The 15,439-nt window shown below is 39.3% G+C and overlaps 1 protein-coding gene across 3 annotated transcripts in view; it reads right to left on the bottom strand.

Moving 5' to 3' along the window:
- Positions 1-377: 377 nt before the first annotated feature.
- Positions 378-15,439, bottom strand: part of IP6K2 (inositol hexakisphosphate kinase 2) — a 28,380-nt gene continuing 13,318 nt past the window's right edge. Inside the window, exons 2-6 of one of the 3 annotated variants that reach the window (XM_053294724.1) lie at positions 8,375-8,672; positions 6,030-6,252; positions 4,827-5,002; positions 3,550-3,725; positions 378-1,171 (exon numbers count right to left, since the gene is read on the bottom strand). In XM_053294724.1, coding sequence (XP_053150699.1) covers positions 674-1,171; positions 3,550-3,725; positions 4,827-5,002; positions 6,030-6,252; positions 8,375-8,576 — 1,275 coding nt within the window. In that variant the 5' untranslated portion in view covers positions 8,577-8,672 and the 3' untranslated portion in view covers positions 378-673. Of the gene's footprint in view, positions 1,172-3,549; positions 3,726-4,826; positions 5,003-6,029; positions 6,253-8,374; positions 8,823-15,439 lie in introns of those variants that run through there. The other 2 variants (XM_053294723.1, XM_053294725.1) reach the window with 2 other exon arrangements.

Consider the following 15,439-nt stretch of genomic DNA (forward strand, 5'->3'; position numbering starts at 1 on the left):
TGACACATTAAGCTGGTGGATGGATTAACCAGCCCTTTTAAGGACCTGAAAACCTGTTCAGAGAAGCCTCTGAGGGCTTCTCTGTTTGCAAGGCAGCTTTATGGATCCCTCAAGAGATGTCCCATGAAACATTTTTTATATGGGTTGCAGCAATTAGAGGCATTCCTCCAAGAAATGCCTGTTTTTCCATTTTTCTTTTGGGGCTGGCCATATTGTACATGTCCAACTATCATATTAGGAATAGCCTGTAATCACTTTCTGCAAAAACGTTTTATTAGTAAAAGGACACGATATGTAGAGAAGGTCTGTCAACCCTAACCAAGTGGTATTTTTCCAACTCTTTTTACTAATCCAAGGTCCTTGAAAAGACGTTATCATTTACAATGAACAAAAAGAATTTTATTGGTACATATACACACAGGAACAACAGAGGTATTTGAATAATCAAATATGGAATGTTTACGAGAGTGTTAAAATAAATAATAAAGATACCCAGATGTGTCAGTGCTAACTCTAGCACCACTAAAAGGAAATGCCCTCTTTTGAACAGCTCTGATTGTAATGGGGCCATCCCCGCAGAGTCTGGACAGGTTGCTACCACCAGAAAGTGGTAAATATTTCTGGAATACAAAGAGTCACTATCGTGCTTTCTACGATTTTGCATTCTAAACGTTTATTCACTGCTCTCGTCCCTTATTTCTTTAATAATAACTATTAAGTTTTGGAGTCCAAAAACATAACCCGTGTCCTGGCCCTCATGCACCACACTATCTTCTCCATAGTACCTGCACGTTGTGTGGGCAAAGTCTATCATTCGAACATCAACAGAGCTAGCAGTGGGCTTGTAGGCATATGCACCTGCTGATTCATCTGATGATTCCTCTGAAAGACCTTCAAGATCTTCTGGATCAGAGTCTACAGATACTTCTTGTAATTCCTTCCCATCATAAATGATGAGCAAAGAGCTGGAGTAGAAGCGGTAAGATTCCTGTTTCTCTAGAACAGATTTTAATTCAGTCAGTTTTTTTAGAACAGATTCAAAAAGTTCCCGTCGCAGGTATTTGCCATTATGAAAGAACTGGTAAAGTGCTTCTTTAAATCCTTGGACTGAAAGCTTCCTTCCGTGGTATTTATTCATAAACATTAATTGGCCAGAGCCTGGCTGATAAACCTGTAAAAGACACAAGGGAAGGATGTATTAGTACTGGCATACAGCAGTTATTCTGAATCAAAATTCTTACATTTTCCTAAATAGATTTTTCTTATTCATTAAAAAGCAAGTTTTTTCAGGCTGTTCTTCCATTTAGGAAACAAGTTTGAAGAATGTTAGCAGATTACAATTTCCTTTGGCTACTGTTTCCAAAGTCAGGTTTTAACATGCCCAGTGGCATTCAGTCCATTAACAGAAATATAATGTCTGTGCTTGTAACTCTGTCTGCAAAACTAAGGGCAGCTGGCACTGCTGCTTGTCATGTTCACTGGCCTGATCATGGCAAAAATGTTATTTTAAAGTGAGAAATGATGTGTGCCAGTGTCACTCCTAGGATGAATCACAGGAGAATAATAATTTAAGGAAACTGAATGGAATAGCGAAGCTACCATCTACTATCGTGATACAAATATTTGTGTATTTATGGATTTATACACTGCCTCAGTCCGTAGGCATGTACAAAACAGTGAAGACTGCTGAGTCTGCCTATACAGACAAACACTGAAATGTTTGCACCAGCTTGTCTCTAATAGAAAATATTTCCACATTTCTGAAACTGCTAAAAAGCATACCGACTACTACTGATCTCTCTACAAGCAGAGACAATGAACTGAGAAACACGTGGAGAAATATTCTGCCACTTGAAATAAGGAAAGATCCTATGAATGGGAGACTTATACCACACAAGAACTGTCTGCAGAAGAGGCACTACTGTAAGAAGGGAAGGCAAGGCAAGGCACTAGGAAAGGCAAAATGAAACAAATACCCTCATCACACAGCAGTACAATGAGAAGGTGAAGAGGTGCTACCCCACAGCAGTATTTCAAAGACTTTCTTAAAACTACAATTCCCACAATGCCAAGCGCCAACTGGATAAAAGGACTCTGGCCTCATCACCAATACTGTCATATTGATGTGTATCCATCAATTGTGACTTGCTTTACAAGTATAATCACGTTCTTTGTGAAAGTGTAGCTTTATGAAGTCTCCACACTACAAAGACATAGTTCATAAAAACCACACACAACACACCAAACAAACCCTAATGGGAGTCAGAACATTTTTCTAATCTCACTAGAAGTGAAATTCTCATTCCTACTTTAAAAAACAAAAACAAAACAAAGCCACACATACCCTTCCCGCAGCAACTAAAATGAGCCAGCACATTCTTTTACAGAAGTGACAGTGTTCCAAAAGAGATTGACTTACAAAATCCAAAAGCAGAATGAGAGAAGGGTGCAATTTATAATGTATGCTTAATGACATACCTGCATTCAAGGGCTGAAATATGTTACATTAAGCCTGTCAATGGCCCTGACATACTGTTGTTGTTCCCTAAACAGCAACTGGGTGTGGGGGCGGGGGGGGGGGGGAGGACAGAACATCAGGACCACAACACAGAGCAAAAGGAGAATTCAATCCTTTACTTCTGTCAGGGCCCCATCCACATACCCTCTAGCTGCTGTCTGCCCTGGGAGGGAAGTGCTGTCATTGGCACAAACGGGAACTTCCCTCTCAGGGCAAACAGCAGCTACTGGGAGGCAAATCTCATGAGGACAAAGGGTTAAAAGCACACATGCACGCACACAATTCCAATCCTGATCACCCATCAGCAGCAGCTGCTATTTAGGAAACATAAACTGGTCCTTGTTTGGATGTTTAATATAACACAGAGTTTGGCCACATATCTAGCCTTTCAAGACTCCAAGACAGAATCTCCAAAAGATTTTGGACTCTTTACTCATTAGGGAGAGGAGAACAGAATGTCTGGGTAGATAGGATGTGTGTGCGTGCCTCACTCCACACACAGACGTGTGCAAACCCAAACTCCCTTATCCATTATCTCCCATATTAGAATGGAAAGCCTGAGGATGATTAAGTAGCACATGCCATGCATGGTTAGAGAAAGGAACAGCAGCTCACTTTCTCAGCTCTTGAGAAGAGAGTGCCTTTGCTCTGAAGTGGCCCATCCGCCTGATTACAGCGATACCACCACGCTCTGGAGCTTTCTTCAGCAAAAGGGTGAACAAAATGTAATAGCTCTCAGCTAGAAAAGCATGAAAGTGGGATAGTTACAGAATTGTTTCAAATAAGCTACTTGACTTTGAAGACAATAGTTAAGTTTTTTGTTTTTAAGATTTCCTAGCAACGTTTAAACAAACGTTTTCCACGGTCACTACATTTAATTCTATTATTAAGAAGTTAATATTTCTCCAACACTTTTCTTTGGAGAAAGCAAGAAATGCACGTAGAAATTGGTTTCACTTACAGATCTCTTTTAAGCAACAAGTATTCATTCCAGAACACCTCCTTAGACTCCTGCCCTTTTTGAAACTCACCTGCATACCACACACCCGAACTCCTATAATGGCCGAAGTACTCTGCTGACATTTCCGGATCTGATTAGCTTTCTTCTCTTCAGAGGCATCATCTCCATGCTGCCGAGTTCCCATCTTTAGATCCAACACACAAGGCACCTCATATCGGGAGGTTAGATTTTCCAGTAAGATAAATTCTGTTTCATTTAGGAAAAACCTAACAGCAGAGGCTGACATCTATATACTGATAGTCAAAGTAATGTTCTAACTACTAATTAGAATCCCCAATGTTGCCCCCTCTTCTGCATTAGCACTTGTGCAACTGAACAGTAAAAATGTTTAAGGGCCAATACTATAAATTTTGTTGGCTGCACTTCAGCTACCTATATGCCTTGTCTTCCACAGACCTAAGAAAAACACTTTCCTATAGGAAATCAGGGTTCAAAATCTTGAAGTCAGAAAATCTGGATTGCATCTGATCTGCTGCAAATATCCTAATATGACCTTGATAACAAGCTGCTCTTGTATATTTTTCCATGTATATCTTCCAGTGTTCTACGGGATTAATACCAATTTTGAAAATCCATTGAAAGTTGTTCTTATGCATGAGATTCATTTCCTGAAGCATACAGCAAATTGTCTACTTACAGGCAAAATACAGCAAAAACGTATTATTCTTTTTCTATGTAAACTGCATTGAGAACTCGTATTGAAAAGTGGTATATAAATAGTAATATCCCGCCCCTGGTCAATTTGCTTTATATTATTGTATTTATAGGATTGGGAGGGTGGGCAGGGCTCACATATAGGATATTTTATCTTAGCAACACATGAGGTGTGTGTGGATTCATTTCATCAGATATTTTACTGAAAATATATGCATAGCTCTCTAGGATACAGTGGCAGAAAAACTAGAACTTTACCACTTAAGAAATCGCTATTTTCTGTCAACACAGCTGTTGACAGAAAGTCAGATAGCTCCTTGTGCTGCTCAAACAAATCACACTTGAGGTTGTAAGGAGAAGTGGAGGCCAATAATGCCCTCTGGCATTATTCAAAGACGTCAGTGCAGGAAGTTTCAACATAAAGCAGCAGCAACATTTCATTCCACATAAGGAATATCCCACAGGTGAATCTGAATTACATCAACAGCAAATGTGCCTATAGTCCGAATTGGTCTGATAATCTTCCAAAGTTAAGTTACACCTCAGCTTTAGGGCTATTTAGCACTGTACAATTCCCAAGATAAAGCAGTCCTTGTTCAGGTACCATACCAAACAAACCCGGACAAAGGATACTATATTGATTCCGATGCTTCGCATTTTCTTTCATTCGCTGCAACTGTTGCTGATGGCATTTCATACTCCAAGGATTATGATGTTTGAACTGGGAACTCACATTCCCCTTTTTCTCAACACTATAATATAACACTTCAGATTTCTTCAGCCATTCAAATTCTTCCTCTAGCTTATGACTGAAAAACAAAAAGGAAGATTAACTTTTAGTGGCAAATAAAAATATTAGTACCTTATCTTTTCAAAAATAATGTGAAACTCTGCATTGTGTCCGCTAGTCTTCAACTGTGTAATGCTTTCATGAATTATCTGGATAACTTCCCATTATTCTCTTTATCAGGCTTTCATCCACATTTGTAAGGACTTTTCAACATTCAAAACCCTTGTATAGTAGTGCATCCAAGAAAAGGTGCACATCCCAACAAAGCGCTGGCAGAAGGCTACCACGCTAGTGTCGAGTTGTTGCGCTAGCTACCTGTACTATATCTGGAGCATGTGTTGCAGTTGAGTGCTGTGCTAACGCAAGCATGCTTGTGCAACACGATGCATCTTGGGCATGTTTCATTTGTTTTAAATTGATTGGGGGGGGTGGGGGGTAACGTTGTGCAAGTCCTTGGGTTTTCTTGCACAAGGGCAACTGTTCCATTACACTAGGGTGTCAGTATTACACTAGGATCCCTATTTCTGGGGTGCCGTTCTGGGTTAGCTGGCATTACAAGAAACTCAGTTAAGTTAGGCAAAGGACTGCTTATGTTTTCCTACATAGATGTGTCTTAACAATTGACACAGGTTTTTGTAACTTTCAAGACTCAAATGACTAAAAATCCCAGATATTCCTTCTGTTACTGAAAATGCCCTAGACAGCTTCAAAAAAGTAGAAGATGAAGCATATTGCAAGGGAAGCCAGAAAAACTAGGATTTCTGAGCTCCATTTATCCCCAATTTGCCAAAGCAAATATTATCTTAAAGGACACTAGATTTACAGGACACAAGCTTATACAGTTATGTCAAACAAAGGCTGATGTCATATCCACACTTACACAGGAGCAAGCCCCACTGAATATAGTGGAACTTACTTCTGAATAAACACACCTAGGATTGCATTGTCAGTCACTGTGTAACCACCTATCACACTTGAGTATTCATAGCTGGACAATAGATTTTCATGCTTAGTGTTCATTTTTGAAGAAATAAAAAAACTCTCACCTTTTCATTTTTTCTTCTTTTCTGTGCTGTCGGACCCACTCCTTAGTTAACTTTTCATTTTCTAGCAACACAGTCTTTTTATTAGTCCATCGTAGTAATTTATTTTTGGGTTCACAGTCAGAATTATCTAGGCTTTCCAGGTTATCGTGGTCCCCATTTAATGGGTATGCTATTAGACAGAGGTTTCCATCTTCATCCTCTTCAAAGCTTACTGATACGACACCTTGGGAGGAAAAATGAGGCATTCAGTTAAGAATCAGCATAATGAAAAATAAAATGCATCTTACAACACAACATAATTTTACACTAAGAATATAGCAACTTTGGTTTTTCTCTTACCCCAAGTCCTTAGTTTTTTATCTTGCCACAGGCCAAAACTCATCTGTCAACCTAACAAATATCAAAACATCTAGACAAAGTGACACCTCACAGAGAAGACAATTTATCATGAAGACAACACATTAATGATACAGGAGATTCTTCTCTTTCTTGTGAGCAGAATCACATAGGAATCAAATAATAACAGGAGACGTTTTCAATTATTAAAATTTTTTTATTATTTTTTAAAATCTGATCTGTCCCTAGAAGAGATGTAAAACATTGTATCTTTACATCTTGCAGAGAAATGTGCCCTGCACAAAAACACCAAAAGCTTTTAAGTTTTGCTTAATAGCAAAGCTAAAAGCATTTATCCAAACAAAGGCTTTCAGGAGGGTTAATAGATTCCAGGGAAAAGGAAAGGCTTGCAAAAGCAGAGTGAAACAAGAAAAACATCACACATTACAACAGACAACTAATTCAAAGGCTTCCACTTAGAATCACCACGTTTAATTTTACAATTTTTTATTTTCTTCCTTTGGGGAATATATTTTATTGATGTTGATTATGTAGCAGTCTTGTAAAAGAAACAACAAAATGAAGTACAAAACAAATTGGATTGAGGTACATCAAAACATGGTGAACCTTGAAAGCATTTTTGCCTCCTCATCTCAAAAGTCTCTAGAGCACTGCGTTTATTTTGAGTCTTAGAGGAAAGTTCTTACAGGGGTGCACCCCCATGCCATGCAGGAATGTTACTGCAGAAGTTGTAACAATTGGCTGAATGGGTTTTTTCCCTCAGTCCTCTCTCTTTATCCTGAAATCAATCAATCTGCACATTCTTGCTGCTCATCACTAGAGTTCTCGGCCGAGAGACTGGCACTTCTGAGCAGGGCAGGCAGCTCTGAGACCTACAGTAGCAAGGGTGGGGAGTGCGGAAGCTCTGACTGACAGTCCTGCTGCCCACACAGGAAAGAGCTACAGGAAAGGGGGGGAAGCCAGCTAGAAAATGGCCTTTAGCTTTATCCTGGAAAAAACAACAGAGATGGACCAAAATGAGCCCCCCCCTTACCCCTAGAGCCATCCCACATCCTCCCAAAGAGAAAAACCACATATGCTAGTACAATTTATTACATTGTGTCAAACTTTTATAAAACACATTTTCATCTTTTAGTCCTAAGAGCTTGTAATGAGAGTTTTTCAAATGTTTCAGTAAGCGTGCACACCGTACAACAATACAGCTCAGAGACATCTGCCCTTGGTCTTCCAATTAACAGATACAATTAAAAAACCAACTCCCCCACTCACCAAAAATAAATAAATGTGTGCTTTATTCAGTGAAGATGTATAATAATATAGTAATAAAAAGCTACTCAGAATTTCAAAATTCAGATTTTTTAAATCAATTAAATTCTTGGAGTACCTCATAAAGAGCCAAGTGTTTTGGTCCACTAAAGTAATGCTAAAAAGAACTGGAATATCCACTCCCACATACCATCTGAGTCAGCCTCGTCAACGGTATTTCACCTTTTGCCTACCTAATGGTCGCGTATTTTCCATTTCCTTAAGGGCAAAAACAAGCTGCATATATTTAACAATAGTTTTTAACTTTGCTATGCTGAAAGTTATTAATCATGACCAAAATATAAGAGGCAGAGGACAATCCCAAAATCCACAAACTTCCAAAAACAAGCAAATCTTATCTAGTTTATTAACAAAACAAAAATCAGAATGCAGCAGCACATTATTACTGAGAACATTTACAAGCTGTTATCAATATACTTACCTACCTGCACCCAAGGGCGATCTCTAGGCTATCATCAGCAGAGTTGTTCTACTCTAACGCTGTTAGTCAGCCCAAAGACCCACTGGCAAGCATCTCCACCCTGCATCTCCACAGCCTGGCTCAGACAACATCAAAATACATGAAAAGAAACCCCCTAAAATCTCTTCGGTGTAAGAGATTTTAGAGACAAAAGAGCAAAGTGAATAAGACGCCCGGCCCCCGTCTAAGGTTGAGAACATACCTTCATACTGAGGAGTGAATTTACGCATTTCTGCAGGAAGAGTCTCATAAAACTGGTGTTCTCTCTGGATGAGGGGCTTACAGATGGTCTTGTCATTAAACCGGAGGACACAGGAGTGACCCCCAACCTGGTGAACAAAAGGCTCCAGCAGGACGCCTTTGGAATAGTGCTCTACTTCCATTGCTCCAAACGCAGGGCTCATCCTTGTAGCACATTAGACAGACCAATGTGACAGTTGTGAAGGCAGCTCACGGTGAGATCTGTCCCTCCAGAAGGTGTTTATTCCAGTTTAGAAAGTCTACAGAAACAGAAGAAAATCCCTTTTCTTTTAACAACTTTGGATAGACATGGCCCGAGAGAGCAAAGCTAACAGATCCTTTCGTAATCAACAGCGAGAAAAACAGAAGTCAGTCTCTCCTCACTGAAGCTGAAACTGAAAAGAGCCAACGAGCTCTAAGCACAGAGACAAACAGGAGTGAGGTCATGCAACTAGAGCAAAAAAAAAAGTCTGCATACCACGCCCGTCATGGTCTTGGCCAATGGGAATTAACACAGAGCTACTTAGGTGTGTCCATTATGAAGGAGCAGAGACTGCCAATGCAGAAAGTAGAAGGGGGAAAAACACTTACACTGCTTCTGTCAGTTCATATCTGCTAACCCTAGCAGCATTTTCTTATCAACTCAATAGTCCACAGGGTAAAACCCAAGATAAAGGATGCATTTTCACTCTTGCCTACATCACATTCCAGATAGAAAACTAGCCTTATAAAATCCGGCATATACAATATCTAATCAATATTATAGAGCAGTTTCTTTCTTGGCTTCCTTTTAGTAAAACGAATGTATTATGCTAAAAGTAAAAGGCTTTTGTTTTTAGCACATATATACACGGTTGTTATTTATTAAAAAGAAATAGCACTGGCCATGAACTAAAGCAGTCCTTTTGCACAGAATCCCTAACTGCTCATAAACACTCCACAAAATGAACACAGTTTGCAATTCAGCTTTTAAAAGAGAATACAAGAAGCTCTTTGGTTAAACCCCTAAACTGCTTTCTTAACTCAGGAACTTTAAAAGGAACTGTTTCAGAGCTATGTGGGTCAGCTTCTGAGGAAAAAAACAACAGAGAAATTCAGGTGCACATATGATTGTACAAACACAGATCACATCCAGAGATCACTCCCAATTTAAAGATTCCTCAGAAACCTACCATGTATATTTTCAGAGTATGTTCAGCACTCCTTACTGTATTTCTTAAATAGCTCTAATCTTAGAGCAACCTTAAAAATTTAATCCAGCAACTATTACATCTACAAAGATTCTTCTGCTAAAAGAGAGCAAATGTGATCCAGAATTACAGCAATGATTGCCCGAGAACAGTACATTTAGTAACTCAATGGTCTTATTGAGTTATTTAACAGGTCATCTTGGAAAACCAGTAGAGGATAAAGTCACCTAAATCTTATTAGCAAATTTAAAGAGAGCAATACAACTTGAGCTACAGCTTTAAATCATTAACGTTCACATCTAAACATAGCCGGACACATGGTTCTCCCTTCAAGAGTGTTAACATGAACGATAATGCACCTAATTCTGAGATACCACAAAATGTTCTAGGTCATTGATCTGTTATACACACTCAAGTAACACTGTAAAGCTCTTCAAATTATGTTAACTCAGAAGTAAATCCTACAGAGTTCACTAATACTTACTTCCAAGTCAGTTTGCACAGAATTATAAACTTAAGAATAAAAGTATATACTAAGAGAATGAATTACAGACATCAGGAATTTTCCTCTATCAGATCTGATGAATGAATCAATAAAGATATTGGGGCTGGAGGAGAGAGATTTTGAACACACATGTGCTGGTTTATTAGATGATGTTGACAATGTTATCATAAGCACTACCTACCGATATAAAGGCCCGGGGGGGGGGGGGGAGGATATTCTCCCTGACTCATTTTCCCACCCCAATTTCAGAGACTTATGTAAGACACTGAAAAATACTAGATAATTATAATGCTAATCCTGTACCATAGAGAGTCATATATTAACTATCAAATCCGAGAAGCATTTCAGCCTTTACAACTCACAGGACATCTTATCTTTCTTTGCTAGTGGAACAGACAGAACAAGACCCTACTTAGGGACCTTCTTTGTTTATGCATTGTTGTTTACTTTAGCCTTCTTTCTTCTTCGATTTGAAGAGTACTGGATAGACTATCCTCCTGATTTGGCCCCTGTTCATTTGTAGAAAGAACTGCAACACCATGTTTCACCCTCCTGCAGGGAAACAAAGAGCGCTGAAACTGCTTCTTCCTGGCCCTATCGCATCCCATTCCTCCTCAACACCAAGATCCACAGAAGTAGTACATAAACTGGATCTTACAGGTCCATCTCTAGCACAACATATATTTGTAGTTGTTGTTTTGTATACTTATGGTACTTAAAAGCTCAAATTAATTCATTTTCCTTAAAAAAAGAAAAAGAAATGTGCTATGCTGCACATAGTTCATTTTGTGTCTTTAAAGCAGCAAAGTAAGTTTAAATAAGCTACAAAAATAAGTATTGCATGTATTTCAATTTCCCCAAAATTTCATTTTCCTCCTTCAAAATTTCTGAAAATGGTACATCCTCAGCACTATCTGTGAAAATACAATGTTATCTAAACTACCTGAAATATTTCATGTTCTTACAGAAACATTTGTTCAAAAGACAGACTTAATGTTTCCTCTTTTAATGGCTTACCAGTCTGAAACACGTATTGAATTAAGTATTGCTGCACTCAGTCAATTTCTGCAATACACTTTTACTCAGAAGATGGCGCCCTTACTATTTTTCTAGTTACAGTAAACTGCACACCGTACTCTCAGATTTAAGGCAGTGTTCCTAGTATATAGGGATGTGCACAAACCAAGGTTCATGCATAGGTTCTGTGCTGAACTGAACTCATGCACCAACGCCAGGTAAGGATCTGCTCTCCTCCTTTTTAAAGATTCCGCTCACTGCTCCCCACCAACCAGTGGCGCCAAACCAGTTCAGACCTTGTCTGAACTGGTTTGGTGCTAAACCTCAGTTCATGCACATCCCTAATCCTATGCCTATTTATTAAGATCTGCACAAGTTAGTGGGATGGGACTTACTTCTGAGAATGCAAATGTGTATGATTGATCTGTAAATCTGACATTTCTTTATCCAATTTTAATCACAATGAATATGTTCAATATCCATAACAAAAAAGCAAACAAGAATTCATCTGATCCTTACAGAAAATATCTGACACAAAGTAAAAAAATTCACCTGACTCGCAAAAGCATAACCCTCCTCACTCACACATCCCCAGTGAGCTCATTAATTTTTCAAGCACTTTCACAACTTGTTTTCTTTCATTTATGTACAAGCAGCCCTTAGGGAATTTTGAACTCTGTGTATTTAGAAGACTGTAGCCTCTTGTGTACTATCCAGGACATGATTCAACAGGATCCTGCCCCCTAACACTCAAAGAGTATTAAAGCTATATCTCATACTTGGGAATGCATAATGCACCAATATTATGCATCAGAATCGATGCATTCTGTTCTGAATGCACTGGTAATCTTCCACTTAAGACAACTCTAATACACTTTCTGTTGAACTACCCTTGAATATGGTTCGGCAGTTTCATTAGCCCAGAATGCTACAGCCTGCTTGTTGGCTGGAGTACATAAGAGCAATCCTGTTACTCAACATGAAAGCGGCTGCACTGCTTGCCTATTAGCTTCCAGACCAAATCAAAATGCTGGTGGTTACTCTAAATGGCCTTTTGCCTATATATCACAGAAAGTACCTTCTCCCATATCCATTTCCCTACTCATTAAGGTGATCTAGTAAAAGTTTGCTTCGCACCCTTCCATGTACAGTTAGATCTGGAAGGGTGTGGAGCAGAGCCTTCTCTGCTGTGACACCTACTCTTTGGAACATCTTTCTTAAGAAACGTAGACTGGCTCCTACCTTAACACAATTTTTGCCTCCAGGTGAAAATGTTTTATTGCCAAAGCATTTGCTGGAACATGCCAAGACTACTGGCTCTTGTTTAAATAGGAGTGCTTCATTTTAGAATGCTAATTTTAGCTTGTTCCATTGGGTTTTATGTGATGGCTTTAGATTTTTTGAGCACTTAACTGCTGGAAAGTAACTAAGAAATTTTGGGTTGGATCCAAATACCATTCACACAAGCAGAATGGCACTTCTGCTCATGGGGAGGGGGATTTCCACAAAATTCCCCCACGACATATCCCACATTATTCTGATGCATCCTCTGACCCTCAAGTGTTCAGCGGGCACTGGGGGCTGCAGAACAGAGGAAGGGAAAAGGAAACCCCACTCCACAAATGGCACACACTAGTGGTTCTCTGGATCCAAGCCTTTACAAATAAATATGGGTACCTGAAGTCACTCTAACACTTAACATTCAGCCATTATATTTACTTATTTATAAGCATTTGTTAATTGCTTTTCAGCAATTAAGTGCTCAAAGCAATGTACAAGAATTTTAAACCATCACAAGCTCACGACTCATTTCTATGGTATAAATTCTCATGGCTACAATTTGGTAGGTAAACATACCACATATACTAGAGTGGGCGGGGGAAGGGAAAAATGTTGCCTTATTGACTGTATGGATCAAGCATAAAAAGGAACTTACATCTAACTCACAAAGTTCAAGAACACACTATAATATCAAGAGAGACTGGCTTCAGTCTGAAACCACTCAAAGTGATTGTCCAAACAACAGTTTTCCTAACCTCTGACTTAATAATTAATAATAATAATAATAATAATAATAATTAGTAATGATTAGTAGTAATAATAATAGTAGTAGTAGTAGTAGTAGTAGTAGTAGTATTTAGGTGCTCAGAGTGCAGCATATATCAGTATTTTCAGTAATCCCTAAACCTGCCTGCACAGAATTATTGTTCCCATATTAGAGACTGCAGGGAAACTTGGGGGTAGAGGCCGAGAGTCTTGCTCAAGGTTACACAATTAGAAGATGGCTGAACAGATATTTATATCAAGAGATGTTCCCAGATCACAGCTTGTGCATTTAACGACTACACTAAGCTCCCATGGTTCAGCACTGACGGGGCGGCAGCAGGGGGAGTATCAACACGAAGGGGTTTTGGTGCCACAGTTATGCTTTTGGATGTGCCATCTGCACTTAACCTGGTAGTCCAAAGTCTGTTGTTTGGACTAAAAGACCTTCACAGATATTGCCAGACACCAACTCCCACCCAATGAGGTCTGCAGGTATCAGGCATACTGTACCAGCACACTTGACATCAAAAAAGCAGCCTAAATCTATCTAAGCTACCAGATCTTCCTAGGTAGCATTTTAGTGTTTACAACTTTTTAACAATGGAATCTTTATACTTCATAGTTCTACTGCAAACAAGATTTTCTATCTTTTCCTCATAAGACCATTTACATAACTCTTAAAAGGAAAGAGTTTTAACTCCTGGAAAATCTTCCGAGCATAAAAAGTAAAGTATTTTAGTAAAACAAATTTCTTCAAGTACAGAATATCCTGCTTAAATATTGAGGAGATATAGAAAATGACCCACCTGTCTGGGAAAAAGGCATTCAAATAATGAAATACAATAAATGCTTCTTTATTGGCAATACCCTTTCTGAGAGACTTAGCAGTTTTCACAATAGTTACTTATCCTTTTTCACTATTTCTCCCTCAACTGCAAGCTATCCTTTAATGAACAGTCTCTCAAATATTCAATCAATCCACATTGACAAGTTTTCAAAATGCTAGCTACTGGCCCACATGTTACAATGTTAAATGTGGGCACTTCCCAGTTACCCTCATTATTATGGTATCCTAGTGAAGCACTGGAGGTCCTGCACATGAGCACAAATATTTAAACTAGTGCACCTACCCTCCAAGAGTGGCACTTACACTGGAAATAATAGAAGTACTGCTAGTTTAAAGTCCAGCTGAGTCAAAAATTGATGCAGTTGGGACACCAGCATAACCTGAGCAAAAGCTCTCGTAGCCACATCGTTTTGTGTGACGTATCAGAGCAGTTGAACTAACAGGATAACCTAAAACAGCCCTAATCCTGAGATCTCTAGCCACCTGCAACAGGATACTAAAAGCAGGAAAAGATCTCAGTGTTAGCATTCCTAACTCACAATGAACAAACTTAGAGCACAGAGAATAGGTCTAACAATGGCTTGTGGCTAGAGGCCACCTCTAGCCTCAGAGGCAAGATGCCTCTAAATACCAGTTGCAGGGGAGAAACAGCAAGGGAGAGGGCATGCCCTCACCTCTTGCCTGTGAGCTTCTCAGGGGCATCTGGTGAGCCACTGTGTGAAACAGGATGCTGGACTGGATGGGCCTTGGGCCTGATCCAGCAGGGCTGTTCTGAAACAATACTGGGTTGCAGGAAAGCCACATGATCTAGGGTCTAAATAATTCATAGTTAGTTGTTTCTGCAAGCTTAGCTTAACCCTTCCAAAATTTCAGAAGTTGAGATCTCAGTGCATACATGTTGTCAAAGTTAAGAGTTTTTGTTTTTTTAAAGAACAAACTGGGGAATTGGAAACTGTACTCCAGAATTACTCTGCCAAAGAGACTACAGTCAATACATCAACACTATATATGAATGGAATTATTTCAGATGGTAAATAAATGAGGGAGAGCTCCCACAAGAGACTAGTGTCACATCAGGGAAAAACTAAGCCAGCCTGTTCTTGATAGAAAAAAAGAAAAACAAACCAGAAAAACAAATCTAAACAAGTTAGCCCACTTGCACCTCGAATGTTTACGCGTTTGCCATCTTGGATTGGGGGGATGTCATCATCACAAACAACGCCACTGAGGGCATCCCTATGTGTCCCTACAACTGTAGCAAATTTGGTTCAAATTGGTTAGGTAGTTCACAAGTCAGCACACTTGAGCCTCAAACGATTACACATCCGCCATCTTGAATGGGATGGATGACATCACCACAAGCTACGCTGTTGAGGTTCCCTACAACTGTACCCGATTTGGTTCATATTGTTTCAAGCACTG

Source organism: Hemicordylus capensis, chromosome 2 (assembly GCF_027244095.1).
Source record: "Hemicordylus capensis ecotype Gifberg chromosome 2, rHemCap1.1.pri, whole genome shotgun sequence".
Lineage (NCBI taxonomy): Eukaryota > Metazoa > Chordata > Lepidosauria > Squamata > Cordylidae > Hemicordylus > Hemicordylus capensis.